Consider the following 25,159-nt stretch of genomic DNA (forward strand, 5'->3'; position numbering starts at 1 on the left):
GGATGGGCCCTTTTTCTCTCGTGGTTTGTCAAGTGCGTGGCTTGCGCAACTCAGTGATGCTCCGTCGAAAATGTTCTGTTTGAATGCTGTTTAGTCCAGTAAGAACAGCGTTGTGTCGTAAGCAGTCTGCTGACATAAACGAGGAAAGAGCGTATTGCTGTTTCGTACTGGCGAAGATGTCTACATCTCTGTGCTGAGATCTCCAGTTTGTTCGAGGACGGCCTGGGTGCTCTTGCGCGACTCGGTGACTCGGTTTTGACTTTGACTGATGGCTTCTTGGCGAATGCCACCGGATTTTCAAACTCAGTCACACATTTTCGAGGCACATCACCGATCTCTCGCTTGCGAGCGGCGTCTGGTGGCATCTGTGCGCATCCGGTCGGCAGCTCGTGTGCTCCAGCTGAAGGGCCGCAAAATCCAGCTCAGTCGCGAACTCTCCAGAACGCTGGGACGCCTGTCATATCACAGCATTATCAAAACGGGCTCCACAACCACACCCGGTGCACGGTATGTTTATTGCGGTAAAAAAGTACAAAAAGTCAAAAATCATACTCCTAGAAGTCTGTACTCCTCACGACCTTTTGTGACCCACAAATATTCCGGCACTGCGTAAGTAGACAAAGCAAATGTCGATTATAATCACATCTGACGGATACAAATAAACCTCAGAAAGAGAGCAGGACGATGGAGTCTCGGTCCACGCCGCAACACACCCCGCCAATTATGGACTGGACAAGGGAGCCGACGTCCCTGCATCCCCCACGGACAGAGATCGTGCAGAGCGCGCGTCCGGGGGCGCGGCACGCCTCGGCACGCCGCAGCGGCCGTTGACGCGTCAAACATCGCACGCGAGACGAGCGCGTGCCAGGCAACTCATTCACGCCGCTGGCCCCCCCGAAGCTGGCGGATTAGTGTACATCAACGACAGGTTAGGCCCACTTGACGAAATAAAAATATACATATATAGAAGAAGTATCGTGCAAAGGTTCGGTGGGATGTGCTGATTAGCTATATAACTTCATCAGAGCCATCAGTCATGTCTTGCATGCATTCCATTCTTTGCCGAGTGCAAACTGTAGCAGTTTGCAGACAGAAGTTCAGCTCTCTTACTTAGCACAGACAGAGCTGTCCCAGACAACCACAGGCACACACACAAAGCACAAACTCCAATCAGCCCTTGCGTTCACGCTCCCAAAGAACACATCTCCATAACTTCAGCGCTCACACCAACTGATCGCGGAACACACTATGTACTATGTGATCGAGGAGCACACTCCACATGATCAGGGAGCACAAGCCGTCCGATTACACAGCGCACGAATTGTATCGGAACATGTAGAACAGACTCCACCGAACCATGTAATGCGGGAGTCCGTCTGATTCCAGAGCCCGCCGGCCTGACTCGGACCGGGCAGCTGCCCACTGCGCCCGGGCGGCAGCGCACCGGGCAGCGACTAGATCGGGGCAGCGGTAGGTGCCGAGCGCGGCTCCCCGGCTCCCGCTGGAAGCACGCGGCGGAGCTACTCTGCGGAGAACGAACGGGGCCGGCGGCACGGAGGGCCGGCGCCCGGCAGAGCGGGTCCGTCTCTCCCCGGAGCGGCCGCTACATGACGGCGCACTTGCGCTGGCGCCGTCGCACCGGCTCCGGCCGCAGCACGGCGCGTACCGCCTCGTCAAACACCTGCCGGATGGGGACGGGGTTAGCGCGGTCACCGGCAGACATAGACCGCCAGCGGGGTCACCGGCGGATACAGACCGTCAGCGGGGTCACCGGCGGATACAGACCGTCAGCGGGGTCACCGCTGGACACAGACCGTCAGCGGGGTCACCGGCGGATACAGACCGTCAGCGGGGTCACCGGCGGACACAGACCGTCAGCGGCGTCACCGGCGGAGACAGACCAGCATCGGGGTCACCGGCGGATACAGACCGTCAGCTGGGGTCACGGGCGGACACAGACCGTCAGCGGGTCACCGGGACACAGACCGTCAGCGGGGTCACCGGCGGATACAGACCGTCAGCGGGCCACGGCGGACACAGACCGTCAGCGGGGTCACCGGCGGACACAGACCGTCAGCGGGGTCACCGGCGGACACAGACCGTCAGCGGGGTCACCGGCGGACACAGACCGTCAGCGGGGTCACCGGCGGACACAGACCGTCAGCGGGGTCACCGGCGGACAGACCGTCAGCGGGGTCACCGCGGATAGACCGTCAGCGGGGTCACCGCGGCGGACAACCCGCAGCGGGGTCACCGGCGGACACAGACCGTCAGCGGGGTCACCGGCGGACACAGACCGTCAGCGGGGTCACCGGCGGATACAGACCGTCAGCGGGGTCACCGGCGCACACAAACTGTCAGCGGGGTCACCGGCGGATATAGACCGTTAGCGGGGTCACGGGTGGACACAGACCGTTAGCGGGGTCACGGGGACACAGACCGTCGCGGGGTCACCGGCGAACACAGACCGTTAGCGGGTCACGGCGGATACAGACCGTCAGCGGGGTCACCGGCGGACACAGACCGTCAGCGGGGTCACCGGCGGATACAGACCGTAGCGGGGTCACCGGCGGACACAGGCCGTTAGCGGGGTCACCGGCGGATACAGACCGCCAGCGGGTCACGGTGGACACAGACCGTCAGCGTGGTCACCGGCGGACACAGACCGTCAATGGTTGGCGATATTTGGGAAGCGCACTGCTGGGTGTTCGTAAACATGTATCCGCTCGGCCGCGCACATCCTGCCCACTCATTGCTCTCAGTTAGGTCATCACCAAAGCACCGCCCCACGAGGGGTTTTCGTTGTTCGATGCCTTGTTAAAAAGCAAACGGGTCGTGGGATCCAGCTTGCATTCGGGCCATGTGCGTCGTCCGTGTGTAGGAATTCAACAGAAGGGATTGCTCAAAGCAGCGGCGCGTTCACGGCTGGCAGATCTTTGGCAGGCTTCGTGATGAGTGAGGTGTTGCTCAGCGGATGGCGCAGAAAAAATGACGGGTCTTTGTGTAAATTGGCTAGAAATGTGTGGTGATCTTCCCACAAATAGTAAACACGTCGAATACAACATTCCGACAAGGAGGGCCGCATTTGAAAAGTCGCGAGTGTAGGAAGAGGCATACCATGGGCCTTGTTGTTTTGCACGACACAAATAACCTCCAAGACAACCGCTCGCTGCTTGCAAAATCGCGGCATGAGTCACCCCCAGATCATTGCACATATATGGCAGCCCGTAATGCAAGCGAAGACGAGCCAGCGACCACAAGCTTCGGGTATCGGGTAATGAATCAGCCAGGCCATACCACAAATAAGGCACGCGGGGAGACATTGTGCATCCATCTAGCAAGACTTAAGCGAAACCGCTTCCGTTCAGGATCTTGCTGGGCCAGTCAGTTATGGTGTCACAAAACGTCGCCACACCAGCATTCAGTTCCAAGCTCTATCGGTGCTGGCGTCGCACCGCGAACAGTCTTCATGATCATTCACCGCAGACATAGCCCATCACGACGCCACCAGCGACGGTGCAGCACCACAGACCTCTGTGGTCGACCTAGATTCTCTCAAACCGCTGCCGCCACCGTGAACCCGTGGTCCGTGACCTCTCACCTGTTTGAGGCCGCGCTGGGTCAGCGCCGAGCATTCCATGTATTTGACAGCTCTGATCTTGTGCGCCAGCTTCTGGCCGTGCTCCCGTTTGACGGGCGACAGGCCGAGCTCCGACAGCTGCTGCAGCTGCTCCTTGTCCTCCCGCAGGTCAATCTTGGTACCTGGACGGTAGACTGGGCGTCACGAAGAGCCGCCTCGCGCCAACCGGAAGCCGTGCAGACGACTAGACATCCTTCCATCCCACTTAGTCGAACACCACACTTTACTAACTGGCTGTTGTTTCCTTACAATGTGTCAGTACAAAACGCGTATAAACATAAGCAGACCCAAACTTCTTGAGTTCTGCTCTTTTACAACGTCCTCCGCAACAAACCATAGATAACCTAGCGCAACTATCTCCATCCACGACAGGCTTAGCTGGCCGCCAGACAACCATAGTGCGGAGCTCGATGGCGGGGAGCACCTACCGACGAGTATGACGGGCGCCTCCGGACAGTGGTGCTTGATCTCGGCGCACCACTTGGTTGTGACATTCTCGAACGAGGACGGACTCACGACCGAGAAGCAGATCAGGAAGACGTCTGTCTGAAATGGTGCACAGAACATTTACTTGACTGATGTTGCAACACAGATCGCAGCGCGGCAACTGCTGGCGTCCAGATATCGTATCGACTTTTTCGTTTTGTCCCTATGTTCCATATTTCTTTCACTGATTCTAGCACAACTGCACAGTTCCAAGGGAACTAGACACACCACATCCTCTCTTTTGCATCCAGTAAATGGGGTGATAAAACAAGCATACAAGTCGCATTTCCCTTCTGCCGTGAGCCCCGTATTTCCCGTGCGGTGGTCGGGTGGTTACCTGGGGGTAGGACAGAGGCCGCAGCCGGTCATAGTCCTCCTGGCCAGCCGTGTCCCAGAGGCCGAGACTCACAGGGATGCCATCACACACCATGGGTGCCGAGTAGTTGTCGAACCTGCAGAATGACCAGATGTGGACATCAAATGCCAATACACTCACACATTGTAAATCCAGGAGACTACAGAATGTCCGATGGTGGAATGTCATACACAAGATCAAGCTGGTAGTCCAGACTAAGGAAACCAGGGAAATAAACTCAGCACCTGAGCCTTGGCAAGATATTGTCAGAGGCATGTAGCACCAACAGGGTCATTTCCTGGACAGGCAATAGAGTCCCCCAACTATCTGCATCACCCAACACAAACTGCCACTAGTTTTTGTTTACCCATTTGTCTCTGATTTCGACTGTGTTTTATCTAAGAGCCAATCCTTGAACTGGAGTAAATTTGGTAAAATGCAGGATGTCCTATGTTATCAAATTCTCAAAGATACAATGAAAGTGTGCAGGATTAAATCTGACAACCTGACATGTCATTCAGCAAAGGAAAGGCTTGCTCAAGCCCAAAACCATTACTGGCAAAGCATAAATGCACCAGGCTAGGCTTACTGCTAAAATACTTACACGGTGGGCACATATTCTCCTGGGAAGCTGTCTGTGGTGTAGGAGATCAGCATGCACGTCTTCCCAACTGTGCCATCTCCAACCACAACACACTTAATGGGACGACCAGATGACATGCCAGCTCTGTGTTGGTCAACGGATGTTCCAGGCCCACTGCAGGTACAGGCACAATGTGAGAGGAGATCTTTCCCACAACTCCTTACTATTTGGAATAAAAACACCAAATGATATTGTGCACATCTTACTTAAAATAACTGCACCCACCCAATCTATTCAGAAAAAACCAAAGCAGCTTGAAGTGCCTCCACCTTATGCATATAATACCTTGTTGTCTGTCAACTTAATACCAATAGTGCTGCAATATGCATGCATTGTTTGGATTCAAAATGCATTATTTGGTTACCAGCATGCTGTGATATTAGCAAATCAACAGTATTTAAGTCTGTGGCATTATACCTGCCTAGTGAACCAAAGCAAAAGGTGTCAGAATGGCAATTTCTATGATCATCTTCATGTTTTGGGATAATGCAAAATTTCAGTCTTACAGCCCTTCTATCAAATATTAATATGACACTATAAAATTTACATGTAAGATCACAGGGAGTGTCCCAGATACCTCTTGTTAATGCACCTTTAATGCCAAAGATGCCAACAATGCCAAATTTATCTTTGTTCTTGTATTACAGGCCTCAGAAGCAGAAGGGACTTTTCAATACTTAATCATATACATGGTTGCATATCACTCATAATGTATTATGCTATTTCATTTGCTACTTTCCTGATTATGCTTTGCATTTGATGCTAAGGATTGCACAATTAAACATCTCAAAACCAGTTAGAAGGGATAAGTTTGCAGCCATCCAGGCTTCTGCAAGTTGCCTTATTGTGGCAGAGCCCATGCTGATGGTAAGAGCTTCCTGATGTCTGTAATATCATTTGCAGGCTGTAAACTAACAGAATGAATACAGCAGCCATCAGATATAACAATTACACTGACACAATGCCAACAAACACAGGGATATGCAGGAAATGCAAACCTAACCCATAGAGTCATCTAGTCAGTCACAATAGCAGTGTACAAGAAATCCATCCACATGACTGACCCACGACCTCGTCTTTTTCCTTAACGGATGGGTCCAAGGAACCTCATGGGCCATGACTTATTCCACGACGGTGGGAACACCTAGAACTTGCTCATTCTGTTTGGTACTAGAGCGATTGGCAGTGAAATTGGAGATTGGTACGCACACAGTTCTCCTAGGCACACAAACAGACTTCGGTCTACGATACCGCCCAGCGTCCGACGTTCCGTCCACTCGCCATTTACCCACCCACCGGCAAACCCCCTGACAAGGCCGGCAAACCCACCCAGAGTGACTCACCCCTCACGCCTCGACTCAGCGATCGGCGCCGCTCCGGCGACCATCAACGGCAGCACTTCCAAGGAAAGGTCTATAGTGGCTAGTCCAACCCTGATTTGCTTATAGTCTGTATGGCCCGGCAAATGACGTCACTGGGTCAAGCTTTTCGGTTGTCTCCACTTTGCGGGGCACAATCGCTGGTGAGTAACGGTTTTCTTGCCACCTCGCAGTGGCGGAGCCACTATGCCGCTCAAGATGGGATGAAATTGGTCGAGAAGTGGCCTTTTAATCAAGGAGGATCTTTGGACTAAAGGCATCCCGTTCCGACATTCGGAAATTATAACTGGAGCCTTTAGAAGCCCTGCTGTCGTCTTAAAATGCAAAAATGCAGTGAGGACAGTCGGTCACCTCCCGGAGGAAGCACAAACTGAACATGATGGGCTGACTATGAGGGACCCGGGAGCCATGAGGGACCCCGGGCCGTGATGTATCATTGCATCATTGGAGGGCCAGGGCCAGAAGGTCCAGCTGGAGTTCGCATTTAGGACCCCTCCCCGGGCCAGTCCCTCAAATAGCAGTCAGAAGGCCTGATGCATTGAGCAAGGGCATTTTGGGACGTCCAGGGCCTCCTGGGACGTTCAGGACCTCCTGGGACGTTCAGGACCTCATTGTCGGTCAGGCACCACCAATGCCGAACAGTCAACCCAGGTCTTGTCAGTCTATCCACTCGGGGCCAGTTTCCGAATCCAGAAAAAAGGCCGGGACCACGACTGTCACTAAGGGCCTCTTGTTTTGAACGTAGCTCTGAGATCTTGAGGAGCCCCCGGCGTCGGTCGTGGGCAGAGGTGCAGGCAAAATGTTTGAGGTGACGGGCCACCATCAATTGCGATGGAGGTTTACTTTTATGAGTGAATCCCAGCGCCATTGACAGTGCCCAGTATGGCAACAGACTTCAGACTAAACAAACATTAACACGCTCCCGGTTGGCCGGTTGGATACCCTCCGCTCGGGTGGAGGGAGCGGGGGTCAGTCTGACCCCCCGAAAGGGTATGCTGACCTGTACGTGAACTCTTCAGGTCAAAGTTTGAGTCTCCTAGATCATAAACTTCGGGCCAAATAAGGTCAAACAGGGTCAAATTCCAGGTTGGTTTCCAAAGGGCAGCTAGAACCTAGACAACTGTTCTAAGCAAAGCTAGCTGTTCTAAGCTCATTTGGTCAATGACCTTGTTTGACATTTTAAAGGTCAAGGTAACCAAAATCATACAAGAATGCTTTGGGTTTTGGAATTGAAGAAACGACAAAGATTATGCTAGGCGCCATGTTCCTAAACACAAAATGTTGACCTCGGTCATTTTAGGTGAGTGACCTATTCTGACCTTTGAGAACTTCATGGAAGGTGTATAATGCGGCTCCTGTTATCAATAAATTTGAAATGAGTTCCAGAAACTACTCCATACAGCAAGACCTCGAGTGATAAAACAGATTGGTTTTGACCTTAGTCTGACCCTCATACCTGACCATAGGTCAATGTAATTTGTTTATTCAATTGCTGTGTTGCATAAGAATGTATCCCAGAGATGTGTGTCTTCGTCTTACGCCCCGTTATTGGATCAAACTGAGCGATTCCCTAGAAACTGCCTACGTTGAAACTATGGCTTGACTTTGAACTGCCATAGGTCAGTGACCTTGCAAGTTACACCTAAATTTGTTATGTTAAACGATCTGCTATCCAATTGTCTACAGTCAAACAAAATTTGGCGGGGCTATGCAGCGCCATTCGGAAACCATTTCGAAAAATCTTCAGGAGGTCAATTTGACCTCACCCGAGGGTGTGTAAATCGGTGTCGCACAGGGGTGCAGTGACGGCGCTGCATACTTTCAATAGGGGGCAAAATTTGTCAAGCGGTCTCCCGAACAAAGTGGGGCCTCCCGGGCAGCGTAATGTTCGGTGGAGAGGAGCACGTGCTCCCTCATCAAAATGTCACAGGCATCACATCCATGTAAATAAGTGTCGACGATGTAGCACTTGCTCGGGTGGGGATCAAATGCCCCCCGTAGGTTTTTTCGGAATGATTTTCGAACGGCGCGACGTAGCCGCGCCAAATTTGTCGCAGCTGTAAACAATTGAATAGCGGATAGATGTCCCTTCTAAAGCCACTGAACCTTATCAAATTCTCAGCCCGAAATCATTCCTGACAAAGCATAAATGCACCGGGCTATACTTATTGCTAAAATACTTACACGGTGGGCACATATTCTCCTGGAAAGCTGCTTGTGGTGTAGGAGATCAGCATGCATGTCTTCCCAACTGTGCCATCTCCAACCACAACACATTTAATGGGACGGCCAGATGACCTATGGCAGGTCAAAGTCGGGCCACGGTTTCAGCGAAGGCAATTTCTAGGGAATCGTTCAGTCCGCTCCAACAGCGAAGTGTAAGACGAAGCTACACATCTTTGATATATTTTCTTAGGTCACACAACAATTGAATAAACAAATTACATTGACCTAGGGTCAATTACAAAAGGTCGGACCAAGGTAAAGGCCAACCTGTTTTAGTACTGGAGTGTTCACTGTATGAGATCATTTGTAGTGCTCACTATGAGTTTATTGATTACAGGAACCGCATTATACACCTTCCGTGGACTTCTCAAAGGTCAGAATAGGTCATTAACCTAAAATGACCCAGTTCAACATTTTGTTTTAGGAATAGACTGCCTAGCGTATCCTTTGTCGCTTATCCAATTGCAAAACTCAAAGCGGCCTTGTACGGTTTTGACCACCATGACCTTCAAAAGGTCAAAAAGGTCACGTGCCTTAAATGAGTATGTGATCTTTTGGTTGTAACAATTATCTATGTTCTAGCGGCCCTTTGGAGACCAACCTGGATTTTGACCTTGTTTGACCTTATTTGACCCAAAGAACATGACCTAGGAACCTCAAACTTTGACCTAAGAGAGTAAACGTAAAGTTAAGCATACTTTGGGAATACGGTACCTCTGTTTCTCTTAGTTCCTGAGATATCAGGGGAGGGGCTCAAATTGACCCCCACGACACCCGAGCGAAGGGTATCGAACCGGCCACCCGGGTGCGTGTTAAAGATTCAGAATAGGGGCCCTCAAATTTTAGAAGAGATCTCAAAAAGAGATCTTGGTTTAAAAGTTGAAAAGGTCATCGAAAATCAAATTCCCGGGGAGCGTTGACCCTAACCAGAACATTAACCTTCCCTTGAAAGGAAATCGTACCGCCTGGTTGGCACCTCCGGCTGGCACCGTCAACACCAGCTTAATTACAATATAAAAAACACAAATCCACGGCTTATTGGATACACCTTTGGCTTGCAGAGACTATGCCATCACGCGGCATATTCAACGAAAGCGACAAATAACGAAATATGTAAAAATAAAAACATGGACCATAAAAACGTAACACCATAACAGTATGTAAAATACCGACCCCCACAGACATACCCAGCTAACCTGCACAGAGGGCTCAATGACTGTCCCAAAATGGCGGCGGTTTTCATGCATTGGCAGGCAGCTGTTGTCCTACCTAGTCCTACGTATCTATGACGAATTTGGTGTCCGAATTCACGTCTGCTCCCAAACCCGTCGGCTCTACACTCCGGAGACCGCAGCGTTCTGTGACGTTGTTTCTGTTGCCTTGGGCTGGACTACCGTTCAACTGGTTTCACCCACGTACACGTTTGATAGTTGTCTAATAGATGAAGTATCTTTTCTATAACTCATGCACATCCCTGGTAGTCAGCACATCACGCCCATTCCCGTCAGCCAGAGGTCCGCTTGGTCAATAAATTCTATGAAAGATGATGAGCGTAACCCAAAATAATGTAGACACAACCCTACATATAGTACCACGGCTCTCTCCATGCGTTTTCAAGGAGTTGATCACGTAGTGTAGAGAAACAAGCCCGCAAGTACTTGCGGTAACCCTACTGGCTTTAGAACAGACCTTCCCACCAGCGCGTAGAGCTAATCAATTTCCGCAGCGAGCCGTCAGCAGTAAACGTACACTTCTGACTCTCACACATGCGTGATGTGAGACTTTCAATGTTTTGTTTCATTTTTTGACCTCCACACGGGTCAACAAGCAAGAAACGACCAGCATGTGAACATGCAAACAGGGGTAGACATGCAAATAGATGCGCATTTCCATATAGAGTGTATCGTATGACAGCCTCCTTTGAACAAGGAGGCGATGCAAAAGTGCTTTGCACCTCTATATTATAGCCGAACTCATTGTGCAGTTTGCTGTCTAAACCTGTTAAACGAAAATGATTTAGTTACAAGGAAAGAGCAAAATTGGGAAATGGAAATTGTGCACGATTGCCGGCATGACAGGAATGTCGGCAAAATACGCATTTTGTGTTGAAGTTATCCGGAATTCAACTGACTCAGATCTCCCCAGCGATTTACCCATAAGATATGCCTTACTACCAAGTCTATCAGTGAGCTATCGATGTTGGCTTACCCTGGTGCCTAAAAGGTTTGTTTCAGCTGAGCAGCGTACCTGCTCACTCGACTTTCCCCCAGTATTGTTACAAAATCACGGCTGTTGAAATCTACATGCCACTGACCATAGTAGTGTCTATGGGATTTCAAGCCAAGGTAGTTTTCCTGCTTTCCAGCTAAAACTGCGCTCGAACCTGACGGGGGAGGGCCAAAGCACCACGAACTTCTCTCCTCTCTGACTGCGCCACTGGTCAAGAGCTCACAGTGCCTAACGTGGAATCCTGCTCGCCACATTAGTGTCCGAGTCGGAGTTCTGAATACCTTTACTGAACAGGGACTGGGGTGGGATCCAGAAAGTCAGTGGCCTCTAACGATGGGGCCCTTTTACAATGAAAGAAGACATGCAAAAACATAAATTAACGCTTCTACGATAAGACAATGAGTATCCTCTGCGTCGGTTACAGGCCTCCAGTACTGAACGGAGCGGAAAGGAATCCGCCCTATTCCAGCCAGGGCCTGATAATTGAACTAATCCTTGACCATGAAAGGTAATGTGAAACATGACTTTCCAGTGTCTTCCTCCCCCGTTACCCCCCCCCCCCCCCCTCCCCCCACCCACACACACCAGGAGTGTTTTGAGCACGAGCGTTCGCAATCTTCGAGCCCAAAAACTCCTTTCACAGCGTTACAGTCTCCGTCAAAGTGAGCAAGTGTTGGTTTCTGCAGGCAACACCAGGCGGCCAGGAAATGCGCGCGAGAACGGCCATGTGTGGGGAAATAAAGTCTCCGAAATTGGTTAACACGGGCTCTGGTAGCGGTTAATTTGGCAACCGGAAGTTTTTTATAGAATAGTTTTTCGCAGGCGCTCTTGCCGTCCCAAGCCTCGCGTAGTTTTAGGCCGATGAATAGCGGATAGTTCAGAATAAAAAATAGATCTACCTCGTGAGGTCGCTAACTTATGTCAGGTTGAAGTTAGGCCGTGGATCTCAGCGAAGGAAATTTCTAGGGAATTGGTCGATTTGATGGCACAGCGGAGGGCTGGACAAAGACAGTGGTTAAACCAAGAGCAAAACCATTCTGTTTTCATTGGAGAGCTTGCTTGATTAGGCAGTTTGTGACACTCATTTGGAAAATAATGATAACAAGAGCGGCAACAAAATCTTCCAAACATTTCATAGGTCATATAAGGTCTCTGACCTAAGCAAGTGACCTCTTGTTTAGAACAGGTATCTAGGTTTAAGGCGGTTGCATGAGAAGATCTGAAAGCACTTAAGACATCAATCCCGGGTTTGACTTGCTCGACCTTATTTGACCTGTGGTCGTGACCTAGGAACCTCTAAGTCTGCCGCATGTGAGTCTGCATATAGGTCAACCCACCATGTGAGTTTAGTGTTTCTAATACTCTAATTTGCTTAGATCTCAGCGGGTGGAAATTGTCACACATACAAACGTGAAGTATTCTGCCTGCCGCACAAGCACGTGTTAAAGATCAATTCGTGCCAGCGATATGCTAAACTTGGGCATGCGTTTCACATGCAAAATTTTGACGCCGATCCTCTGGAAGGATATCAGGCACATAAATACGAACAGCGCTTAGAGGTTCCACCACTGCGTCAAAAGTTCGTGGCGATGGAAATGCTCATCCGTTCCGAACAACAACGTGTGCACGTGTGAGGTATAAAGCCGAAAATACTTTCCACACCTGCGAATTTATTTCATATAACAATAAAAAGTACAAGTTTCCAATGCACTGTCCTTGCAAGTCGCCCTTTGTCCGCCGCCTGGTGTTAGCTGCAGGACCGACGTGGTTCGATTTAAGGATACTGTTACCCGGTTGGAACGTGCTGAATTAGTGCATTGAGAAATGATTTGATATCTGGTTCTTTCATCTTATTTGTCTGGTTTACATGCGCACCAGAAGTCAGTTTGAGTGTGAAATGGTTCGAGAAGTGAAAAAAACGCGACCCATGATTCAAAGACACAGCCTCAGCCAGCCTTTCACTCGACAATCGCCATCACCAACTCTCCAATCGCCGTGAGCCTTGTGGCCAGTTGATGTCCCTATTTGGGCGGGGCGAGGCCGCTGCGTTTGGTGCTCTAAATTTGATGCCTGAGCCTGCGATTTCTCTTTAAAGAAGAGTCTTACGAGTCTACTCTTTTTAAATCAACTGAGCAGCGCAGGCGATTTCATGGAGCAACCAACGCAATTATGCTTCAAAACAGTGGTACCTTTGATGCTTTGAAGCTCACGTAAATCGGATACTCAACGTCTAATTGCATACATTCCGTAAACGGTTGTAGCACATCGCCCGATGCCCGATGCCCGATGCGATGACCATTAAGCCAGCCAACGGATGTTATGCGTTGCCGTTGCTGCCGTTGTTGGCGCGATGTTTCCTGCTGCCGTCGCAGTTCTCTCGCCGAAACACTTCTCCTGGTACCGAATCCACTTCGTTTCGTCTTCTGCGCGGTGTGTTGCGCGCTTTGGGCCCTGAAAATGGCAATATTCAGGACCTCAGGTCACTGCCCCATGGCCTGAGTGTGGTCGATCATTCATGTACACAGATTTTGGTACCAAATAACCGATTTTATGCTAAGTCGTCTACCGAGGTCGATAGTAATGAATGCAGGTATGTCGAATAGCAGTGCAGAAATGCACTATACATGCACTCTCTCGGAGTGCTTGTATGGGAAAACTTAACGTGAGGCGACAAACATGGAGCACTTGTATGAAAGCCGACTTGAGTTATGTCTTCCTGCGGTCAAAATAACAGCGACACCAAACTATCAATGGTGCCATTCATGAGGGTAATTAAGCGAAATATTTACATCTGGTGAGAAAAAAGCTGAGTGTTAGTACATTGTTTTACCAGGACATCGCTGACTAGCATACCACTGTTTTTGTTAGAGAGACTGGAGCGTAGTAGCTAGCAGCTGTCTGCCCAGGAATACGATATTGTCTCTATAAATCATTTTTTTACATCAACTGCTTTCCGATCCACGCACTCACTAAAGGGAAAGTTTGGGTCGTTTTAGGCACTCGCTCCTGGCCCCTGCAATGGATGGCCTGCGGCTGACGGCAACAAAAGCAGTCGTCAATGATTTATAGGTGCGCTGGTTAAAAATGTGCGAAATAAAGAACAAAGCAGCAGACACCGGGAAAACGCTGTCAGCTCCAACTTGAAAAACGATGCTGCCATTTCTTTCTTATGTCACGATTCCAAAATTTGGTGTGCGCGCAAAAGTGTTGTGTGTTTGTGTTTGTATTTACACAAATAGTTTTTGCACGCAAAAGTGCTGAGAGAAAGGAAACAGATAAAATGGGATTGTCTTCGCGATGTTCATCCTGCGGAATCACCAAAAATCGTGGCAAGGAAATCTTCGTTGCAATTTAGACAGAACTGTACGTGAAGTACGAGCTGAACAGTATGAACCCATATGATAACAATACCTGCTTTCCTAGGCACGAGTCGTTTTAGGAGCTCGCTGTTAGCCCTTGACAGGTATAGCCTGCGGCCGATGGCAACAGCCGCGCTAAAGGTCAGTTGACGTCAGAAGGCAGGACGGACCGTGCCGAGCATTGCGGCACGTTAACGCGCGCTCGGGTGGGGGTCAAATTGACCCCCCGAAGGTTTTTCCGGAATGGTTTCCGAACAGCACGGCGTAGCCGCGCCAAATTTTGCATAGCTGTAGATAATTAAATAAAAAATTGTTTAACATCAAACATGTATATGTACTTTGCAGGGTCGCTGACCTATGGTAGGTCAAAGTCAGGCCATGGTTTCAGGGGAGGCAATTTCTAGGGAATCGTACAATCTGATACAACAACGGAGTGTTTGACAAAGCCGTACATCTCTGATATGCTTTCTCATGCACTAAAAATATTGAATGAGCAAATTACGTTGACCTAAGGGCAGGTGTGAAAGTCAGACCAAGGTCACAACCAACCTGATTTATTACTCTAGGGCCTGCTGTATGAGCCAGTTTGTGGTGCTCATTTCGAATTTATTGACAGCAGGAACCGCATTATACATCTTCCATTGACTTCTTGGAAGTCAGAAAAGGTCATTGACCTAGGATGACCCGGGTCGACATTTTGCTCTATAAACATACTGCCTAGCAATTGATACTGCCTATCTTTGTCGCTTATTCAAATGCAAAACTCAGAACAGTCTTGTATGATTTTTGTAACCATGACCTTCAAAAGGTCAAACAAGGTCACTGACCTCAAATGGACCTTAACTCTTTTGCATAGAAACAGCTTTCTAGGTTCTGGGGCACTTTCGTGACCAACCCAGAATTTGACTTATTTGACCTTATTTGATCTGAAGGTCATGACCTAGGAAGCTCAAACTTTAACTTTAATAAGTTCACGTACAATTCAAGACACCCTGCAAATTTGGTGTTTCTAGCCTTCTTAGTTCTCAAGATCTCAGGGGGGTCATATTGACCACCCCCCACCCGAGCGACGGGTATCTAACCGGCCTCCCGGGCGCGTGTTAAGCTTTCGCCACTAAATAATGCCGTTGCCTGGAATTGCGTGATCGGATGGTGGGGTCAGGGCTCTCACAAGCACTGCTTAGTGTGAGCGCTGATCCCAGAAATTCATCCTTTCAAAGTGTTCGCATCAAACAGACAAAAAAACATCACCAGGAGGCGTCCTCCCTGCGTACCAGCCTGCATGGTTTAGTTTAGTTCATTTGGTTTGAGGCGTTTCGGCCCGTTCGGACCATTCCACGCCCTAAAAAGATCTATTTCAACTCAAACTTAACTCTGTGTTTTGGAGAAAGAAGAAACGCCACCTCTTACCGTTGCACAATATCTGAAGCATTTCGGTACGTCCAAGAAAATTGAATAAAAGGTCGAGAAGATGTGGATGGTCATTACCTAGGGGGGACTTTTAACGATAATGCAACGTTGTGGTGGCGACCGTTTGTTTCCAGTGACATCCGCTGGTGTTGAAATTGTTACATTCAAGCACAATATGTTTAACCGAAAGGTGATGATCACACTCATGACATAGGGGACGCAGGTGTTTTAAATATATATAGCTATGTGTAAGCTTTGTGTGTCCGATTCGAAGACGTGCTAATACTTTTGCTTCCAAACGGTCTGGACGGCCAAGGTGCAATTTCCGGTTTTATATCTTGAAGCTGCGTTCTGGTGGTTTCTGTCCATTGTCGTTGCCAAGCTTGCTTTGCTAAATTGTGAATGGCCGTTTTTATTGAAGTACGGTCAACAGGGACTGGTGTTATGTCAGGTGACGCCAATGCTTCCTTAGCCAATTGGTCGGCCCTCTCATTTCCTCTGATACCTCGATGGCCTGGCACCCACACAAATTTAATGTCTATGCCTTGCGTGCGTAGAGAATGATAAGTGTCTTTAATACGAACGAGGTAGTGGGTGAGGCCAGGGTCAATAAGTGACAAAAGGGCCGCCCTAGAATCAGAGCAAATTACGATGGGCCTAGTCCCATGCCTTTGTTCTTCGATATGTTGCAAAAAAGAAATGAGGCAAACAGTTCTGCAAGATATAGGAATGTCCCATCGGGTAGCCTACCTTTTGTGAGTAATGGCCGTTACAGAGTATTGCGCATCCGGTGTGGTTTTCTGCCATGGAGCCATTTGCATATATAAAGCGACAGTGTGTATACTTTGCGATCATGCAATTAAATGTTTGTTGCACTCAAGCTGTTGTGATGGTGCGTTTAGAATCAGTGAAAAGAAACAAAACTTTGCGAGGTGCCACTTGCCAAGGGGCTTCTACTAAGTCAGGTGGCACGGAGGCTCGCGGAAGGACGTAATTTAAAATATGGCAAAAAACAGTGATACGTGATGCAATTGTAAGGCCCGAGCGACGCTCTGCTGGTCCTAAGTATGTATGGTGAATTCGTGGCCATATATGTGTGAAGGCAAGTGCTGGGTGACTTGGATTTTGTCTTATCTTTGTGACATACCTTGTAGTGTGCTCAATACGTCGGAGGGCTAAAGGCATAATGGAGGCATCTGCTTTAGGTGCCGAAATTGAGGACGTGCGTAATGTGCGTGTAAGCCGCAAACACATATTTGTGTAACAGTTAGGCACTTAAGACTGCCTTCCGTGCCACCTGCATACACTACAGATCCATATTCAATAATAGGAAGAACCAAATATGTATATAGCAACAATAACGCATGCCGGTCAACACCATGCCTTAATCCCGAGATGCACCTAAACAAATTCAAGCGTGTCACACATTTGGTGAGGACATGCTCAACGTGCTCGGACATGGACAACCTCGGGTCGAGAACGGTGCCTAAAAATTTGAACGATGAAAGAAAAGGAACATCGTGCCCGTCCAGTTGGAGAGAATATGTCCGTGTGTCTCGTCGCCCTTTACTGAAAATCATAACGGCTGATTTTTTAGCGGAAAAATAGAGACCATGGCGTTTTCACTATTGTTGTAACTTGTAAAGGACGTTTTGAAGGCGTGGCAATAAGTGATCACATTCTTCACCTGAGCACCAAACCGCGCTGTCATCCGCAAAAAGTGGCGAGGATATGCCTGAACGGAGATAATCAAACGTTTAATATAACATTAGGTTAAAGAGCATTGGAGATATAAAGCTGTCTCGTGGAAGGCCGTTTTCTTGAATGAGAACAGGAGGAACCGCCGATCGGCATCTTACACGGAACGGCCGCGTTCCTGAGAGAAATCCCACAAGAGAGTGTGCCAAATGTCCTTCAAATCCTAACTTTTGAGTTTAAAAATCAACACGCGTCCGGATGGGCGGCTGGATACCCTTTGCTCGGGTGGGGGTTCAATTTGACCCCCTAATATCTCGGGAACTAAGAAAGCTAGAGACACCAAATTTACAGGGTGCCTTGACCTGTACGTGAAATCTCTTCGGCCAAAGTTTGAGCTTCCTAGGTCATGACTTCAGGTCAAATAGGGTTAAACAAGGTCAAATTCCAGGTTGGTCTCTTTGAATGCCCCAGAACCCAGACGACTGTTTCTAAGTAAAAGGTTGCAAACCCCTTTGACGCCAGTGACCTTGTTTGACCTTTTAAAGGCCATGGTGACCAAAATATTACAAGGCTGCTCTGAGTTTTGCATTTGGATAATCGACAAAGATTACGCTAGGCAGTATGTTCCTAAAAAGAAACGTCGACCAGGGTCATCTTAGTTCAATGACCTTTTCTGACCTTTGGGAAGTCAATGGAAGACGCATAATGCGGCTCCTGCTGTCGACAAGTTCAAAATGAGCACCAGAAACTATCCAATACATCAAGCCCTAGAATAATAAATCAGGTTGGTTGGCCGTGGTCCGACCTTTATACCTGACCTTAGGTCAACATAATTCGCTTATTCAATATTTGTGTTGCCTAAGAAAGCATCCCAGAAATGTAGGGCCTCTTCAAACAATCTGTTGTTGCATCAAATTTAACGATTCGCTAGACATTTGCTTCGCTGAAACCGTGGCCTGACTTTGACCTGCCATATGTCAGCGACTTCACAAGGTACGCTTAAATTCGTGATGTCAAACGATCCGCTATTCAAGTTTTTACAGCCATGCAAAATTTGGCGCGCCTACGCCTCGCCGTTTGGAAACCATTTTCGAAAAACCTTTGGGAGGTCAATTTCACCCCCCCCCCCCCTCTACCCCACCCTAACGCGTGTTAAAGCTAGGTTATATAACCATGCGATAAAGCGCGAGTAACATCCAGAAACACAGCAGTGACTTGACGTTTTTGGCGGAATGCGCGACGAATTTTTGTTGCGAGACGAATGATGTGATTACAGGTGGTACCGTTACGTCGAAGTCTACATTGCGATCGAATATGAGTTTTTGTATTATCTATTATCCAGGCAAGCCGTTTGGCAACCATGCGTGCCATAAGCTTTTCCAAGCAGCTGGTGCGCGCAATTGGATGGTAGTTGACTGGGTCGTGTGAGTCCTTGTGTGGTTTTGGTATCAGGATTATTGTTGCTTCTTTCCATGCGTCCGGAAAAATATGAGAGGACCACAAATCATTGAAAACTTGTAATACAAATTGAAGCATGCTGTCAGGTAAGAGACGGAAGAAAGCGTAGTGGAGTCCATCCTGGCCTACTGAAGTGTTACCGGTGGATTTAATCTCATCGCCGAGCTATGAGAAAGAAAATGGTACGTTGTAGTCCTCTGTATTGTCGGAAAGAAAGTAATGGGAATGTGAATGAAGTCGGGGTCCCGCTTGATCTATGAAGTCTGCTTTGTAATTGTCAGAACTACAATGTGCTAGACCTTGGGCAAGAGCCTCCATGACCTGTGGTGATGATATAACTAGAACATTATTGATTCGGAGAGCTGGGTGAGATATAGACGGTCGCTTACCAGAAAGTGTACGAACTAATCCCCAAATTTTGCTTAACGGAGTAGCTGATGTAAATTACTGTAGGAAGTTTTACTAGGAACAACGTTTGGCGGCCCTGATGATTTTCCTTGTTTGAGCGCGTTCAGAGTTGCGGGCGAGTAAATTTGGAATGTCATGATTGCGTTGATAACTTCGAAAAACACGTTTGCGTCTGGCAATGGCCTTCTTAACATCATCTGTCCACCACGGTTCAGGGAGGCGCCGTGGTGAAGGTTCAGTCAGTGGAATTTTCGCGGTTGCTGCAGAATGAAGGATATGTGTGATAAGATCAACTCTTTGCTCTGGCGAATCATGCGATGATGGTTTGTAATACAAAGTTCCTGAATTTTGATCCAGTCTGTCTTTCGCAGATTCCAACAGGGTGTATATCGAGGAACTGCTTCAGCAGCAAAATCAAAAGTGGAGTAAATTTTAACTGGAAAATGGTCGCTGGCATAGACATCTCTCTCAACAGTCCCATCAAAGAAAGTTCCTATTGAGGGAGAGCACAACGACACGTCAATGGCTGCTTCCATCCCAGTGGGTGTTAAGCACTATTGCCTTTGTCTAGCAGGACTAAGATGTGTGTGTTGGCAAAATATTCAACCAAACGTCCTCGGCCATCAACGCCTTGGGTGTCATTACTCCACGTTGGACTGTGAGAGTTAAGATCGCCGAGGACGAGGAAAGGGCTTTGAAATTGAGCAACGAGTTGGCCAAGTCGCCGTAAAAGCTCCGTGTTGTTATAATTTAGTGTCATGTACATTGCGCATATGTCGATGGTACGGCCATGCAGCGGAACTGAACATGCAACGGCCTGAAGAGGTGTGTTAAGAGTGAGTGGCGTGTGCGTTAATTCTCCACTGACATACAGTGCCACCCCACCCTGGCGACGCGCACCGTCAGTGCTGTCACGGCGATATAACGTGTAATTTGGCATTTTAAAGTTATATGTGTCGGTGGGACGAAACCATGTTCCCTTTACGGCGATGATGATTGGAGCTAATTCTGCAAAAAAGGGCTTTCACTTCAGGCCATTTTTAAATGAGACCCGACAATTCCACTGTGAGATGCAACATTTAGTGATGAAGAGACCCATCCCCATCGGTTGACGGAAATCGGCCGAACGAGACAGAACGATTTCGTCCCATCGCCACCCTCACTGATGGACGGGACCGGTGGTCTTCGTTCGGGCGTGTTACAACAGGTGTTGTGTTGGGGGGAGGGGAGGCAACGTTCGTGCGGCGGCCAGAAGTGCCGGGCCGCCGACTGTTCATAGCCGGGGGGCTGGGACGCCGGAGGGCTTGAGCTGCACGCGCCTCACGCATAGCCGGAGGGCTGGAACGCCGGCCAGCCTGGGGGACGAGAGTGAACGGGCGTCTGGTCATACAAGCGCCCAGGCAGGGACGACTCAATGGTGTTTTTTCTTTGTCTGGGCATGCGTGGCCGACTCAGTTGAGTCAGAGGAGCGAGAGCTAAGGAGCTTCAGGGGAGGCAGCTGGGTAATGGAGTCTGTTTGTGTTCCACTTGTGACCATTGTGACTTTTGCTACCTGTGCATATGTCTTACTGGACTGCGATGACATCTTGGACTCAACAGTGCGCCGTGCCTCGGGATACGACACACCTGTCTTGGCCTTTTCAGAACAAATTTATTTTTATTTTCTCCATGTGGGACACTGAGAAGACTTGGCGGCATGATCAGCGCCCCCACAGCTCAAACATTTATGGGTGATGTACAGGCAGACCCCTCGTGAGGGGTCTCGCCACACTTGAGGCATCTGGTGCTTTGTTTGCAAAGCTCGCCGTCGTGTCCAAACCGCTGGCGCTTAAAACACCTGAGTGGATTTGGTATGAACACTAACTTCATAGCGGAGGTAACCAGCTGTGAGCGTTTCGGGAAGTCGGGTGATGGCAAAAGTGACAGCAAGCAGGCTGGTGTCGCGACGCTGGCCATCTCTAAAGGTCGTCAGACTTCGGACATGATAAACGTTTTCGCCCCCGAGCTCCGCCAAGATCTCCTCTTCCGTCATGAAACGGGGCTCAGGCGCGAAGATGGTGCTTTTGGTGGTGTTTCGGGCGTGGTGGAGAGACATTTTTACATGCTTGCCGCAGAATTCCGTTGTTTTGAGAAGAACCCTGGTCTGTGCGCGAGTGGTTGTTTTGATGACGAGTGATCCGTTTGCCGGTGCTTCAATTTTCAGGTCGCATGGGCCGCAGATAGCCTGAATTTGCTTTGATGGCCAGAAAACGTTGATCTTTCGAAACGACACATTTTCACTACAAGGTTAGACGACAACGTACGGGCCGAGAGGACCCAGCATTGGCTCAGAAGGCGGGCAAACACTGGTCATTGTCGAGCGAGGGTCAGCATCAGGGTGAGCAGGCACCGGAGTGGTCAATTACGAGCGAGGGTCGGAACCGGGGGCGTTCGATGGAGACGGCTGCTGTCCAGCCACCGTGGTGGAAGTGTGCGTACCAATGGTCATGGCCTGGGACGCGCAAGAGTCATCGGGCGATGCTGCGGCCAAAGCGGGGTCGGCAGCACTCCCGCCGTCTGTGTCCAAGGGCGTATCAATGCCAGAAGCCGGTTTCGAATCTGTGTCGGTGTCACCCTTCTTGCGTTTTCCGCGCTTCCTCATAGTCGGTAAACGGGAAGAGATCAACTAAACTCGAGTGAAAGATGCGTGTTTTAAACCAAGTGTTAACAAAAAAGCAACGGAAAAGACGATGAGAAAAAAGGACTCCTTGGCAGAAAGCCGCAACAGGAGCAACTGCTTCTATCAGAAGTTGTCTTGCTAATCGGGCGTAGCCAGCGAATGGTTCGACGTCCCTCCACGATCTGCCAGGGGAATGCGGTCACCCTTCCCGGGTCCCGCACCGAAACGTGCCACCCCTCCCCCCCCCCCCCCCTCTACCTCGGCCTCTAGCCGCCAGCATAACAACCAGGACGCCGGGCGGGGGACCATGTAACCAAGCATGGGCAAGGGAACGATCGCGTTACGTGAGGACGACTTCGGGGGATCGAGTCCACCTCCCCTGAGATAAGTTAGCACCAGGCTTGCGGCGGTACATGAAAAGAAAAGCCTCAAATGCCTCGGGCTCCTCCCTCCCCCTCCCCCAATTCTTCAAAACGTCCCTCGCTCCCCGCGCCCAACAAGGGACATGGAGTGATCGAGTGGCGGCAGAAGCGAGAACTAAGGCCCGGCGGCGTCAGGCCGAGCGGGACGTAATGGATGAGAGGGCGGGTCTGGACAGGTGGGCTGCAGGCGTCGCCGGTGTGCTATCAGCGACCGGTCCCGTCTGCCGCTCACGTGGTTCGGTGCCAGGATCAGGCCTTGTTTGGAAGAGAATCCTCATGCTCAATAGCATGTATGCATAGGGCATTGCCACCCAGCTCCAGGTTGAAATCACGGCTCAATTGCAGTAGTTTCGAATTAAGCCATAACGGTATGAGCCAGCAGGCGCTTATTACAAATCGTGTCCTCCTGTTGCGAGCATTTACGTTAGAAACCTCATCAGTCACCACCAAGACAATTATTTTAGGAAATAAATGCGCTTGGAAAAAGTACTTGTGCATTAAGCAAACTGATACGCAGTTCTCAGTCAACAAATGTACGTAATACGCATGATGTAAAATGAGTATGGTAAAAGAACGAGCATAAACGCTATTACCAAAGACCTCGTAAGCAAATGTTTGTGTAGTTCAAAGAACGCGTGCAAAACATTTGTTATGGCAAAAGGTTGATGAGAAGACAGAATCTCCTGAGCAAAAAGCTCGCATGCATAAAGTAAAATACAAAACATACCAAAATTGTCTTAGGCGATATTTAACATGTCAATGCTGGCATCACAAACATTGCTTGACAAAACACGACGTAAAATTCGTAAGTATCAGTGATGCTGCATCAATTGTTTGCATACGAAGTACTCGCATGACGACGTTTCAGAAAAAAAAAATTTGATCATCCGATTATTAAATTATTCACGCCACCTCTCGCATGCCGCCTGAATGCTGTGTTTGATGAATGAATTCATCTCTCAGTCAAATAATGAAGCTTGCTATTTCCAACTATCGGTTGTTCGTATGTTCCGTTCAAACATTATAGTTTGGGAAATGTTTGTCAACCCCTAGCAAGGTCCTAATGAAAAGCCTTAAGAGCGAAAAAAGATGTTTGTTAGAACACCATTTAGGTGCAAGGATGACCTTAACAACGACAAAGAACTGTGACTTTCCGGACTTAGTATTGCACAAATCAAAATGAAGCGATGCTCTTTTACCTTCCTTCCCCGTTGCTCAAAAACTTTCAGTTTTTATCCGATTTTCTTTTTTCGAAACATTAAGTACGCGTTCATGTGCTTTAACATGTGTACATGCGCTTTAAACACGCTATCCATGCTATGTTGTGATTTGAGCTGTAACGAGCCCATTTACCTTCTAAAGGCGGAAATGCACTTTTCCAATTGTCAGCGATGGCGTCAGCATTTCCGTTGGAAGCACTGTATTCCTGGTGGCCGTTTGACCTGGACATGGTCATGCACATATCATGCATCCGAATTTCAACTTTATGTGCGCATTGATGTGGAATTAACTTTGTCGATAAAAAACATTTGAGGACGAATGCTGGTGTATCCACATCACACATCTGCCTAAAAATTGCAAAGGTAGTTTTTCACATGAGCTTCATCCATGGCAAACAAATTCAAACGAAGTTATCCATACAGATGGTTATGATGCAAGCAGCTTCGTACTGAACTTTTCACACTTCCGTTTTCCCGAGCAAGGTTTTTACGTGATGATCTTTTCACATTACGAAACTGATACCGTAGGCAGCTTACCTTGACGGGCTTTCCGAATGCAAACTTGCAACTTGCAAGCAGTCGTCATGCAGTCCTTCCTATACGTGTTTTTGTCCGCAAGCAGAGGCAATATTCCTCAGGTATCATTTGGCGGCCGTGCCAATAGCTGTTGAGATGAAAAAATCGCACACAAATTTTTCTTGAGATCAAGTTTGTATGCCTTAGTACAGCAGAGCAACAACGGTGTGCTAAACAGCTCGTCATGCAGAAAGCTATTAATGCAAAAAGCTACAAAATATGCAGTCTGTGCGACGAAATCTTCGCCGGAAAGCTATTAAAGCAAAAATACTTTGGACGGAAAAGTCCATGGAAAAAGTCGCATGAGTTGTTAGAAGGCCAACACCTTTAAGCGTCAGAAAATCTTTGTAAGGATCCACACGTTGCCATGTAGAAATGTGATGATAGTAATATGTTTATACGCAAATATTCATACCTGTATGCCCCTCAGTGACAGAGTCTGTTTCATTTTGATACGGACATCACGCATTACGTATCATGCATTACTCATGTGTTCACAGTTTCAAGCAAGCCCGCTTCACTCATTAAGGCACTAATCGCACTGGCACAATCGGCCATGATGAGCCCACGGTTAGGTATGGCCGCTGACTTTTACAAGATTGGGCTCACTAATTATTTATCTGGATGGCCCTGTGCTCTGTTTATGATTTTAAGTTCTAAAAGGGTTAAAGGGTTCGTACCTCCGTGGATTTTAGCCTCAGTACGTTATTTATCCATGCTGAATGCATGACAAAATTTCAATGCACCTTTTTTCCTTCTCCCTGGTTATTTGACGAGGAACAAGGCTATCATACTGTCTTACGCTTGTGCAATGTTCCTCACAGCTGTGCTGGACAACTTCCGCAACTTTAAAGGGCCCTATAATGCTCAGCGAATGTACATAGCGTAGATAGCGTAATACACACTTAAATAAAGGCCCCGTGAAGAGGGATTGTACATGAACACGTCTAAAATAGCACAGAATTGAGAAAAACGATTATCACATACGTTC

General features: G+C 48.6%; 1 protein-coding gene across 1 annotated transcript; it reads right to left on the reverse strand.

Annotated features, from left to right (window-relative positions):
- Positions 1 to 1,216: 1,216 nt before the first annotated feature.
- Positions 1,217 to 6,416, reverse strand: LOC119110287 (ras-related C3 botulinum toxin substrate 1). The gene is made up of 6 exons (XM_037234051.1): positions 6,334 to 6,416; positions 5,086 to 5,238; positions 4,464 to 4,578; positions 4,069 to 4,186; positions 3,602 to 3,762; positions 1,217 to 1,681 (listed from the first exon to the last, which is right to left on the reverse strand). The coding sequence occupies exons 2-6, from the start codon at positions 5,199 to 5,201 to the stop codon at positions 1,604 to 1,606; spliced, it is 588 nt and encodes a 195-aa protein (XP_037089946.1). The 5' UTR covers positions 5,202 to 5,238; positions 6,334 to 6,416; the 3' UTR covers positions 1,217 to 1,603.
- Between the last annotated feature and the right edge of the window lie 18,743 nt (positions 6,417 to 25,159).

This window comes from Pollicipes pollicipes, unplaced genomic scaffold (genome assembly GCF_011947565.3).
Source record: "Pollicipes pollicipes isolate AB1234 unplaced genomic scaffold, Ppol_2.1 Scaffold_7231;HRSCAF=8579_pilon_pilon_pilon, whole genome shotgun sequence".
NCBI lineage: Eukaryota > Metazoa > Arthropoda > Thecostraca > Pollicipedomorpha > Pollicipedidae > Pollicipes > Pollicipes pollicipes.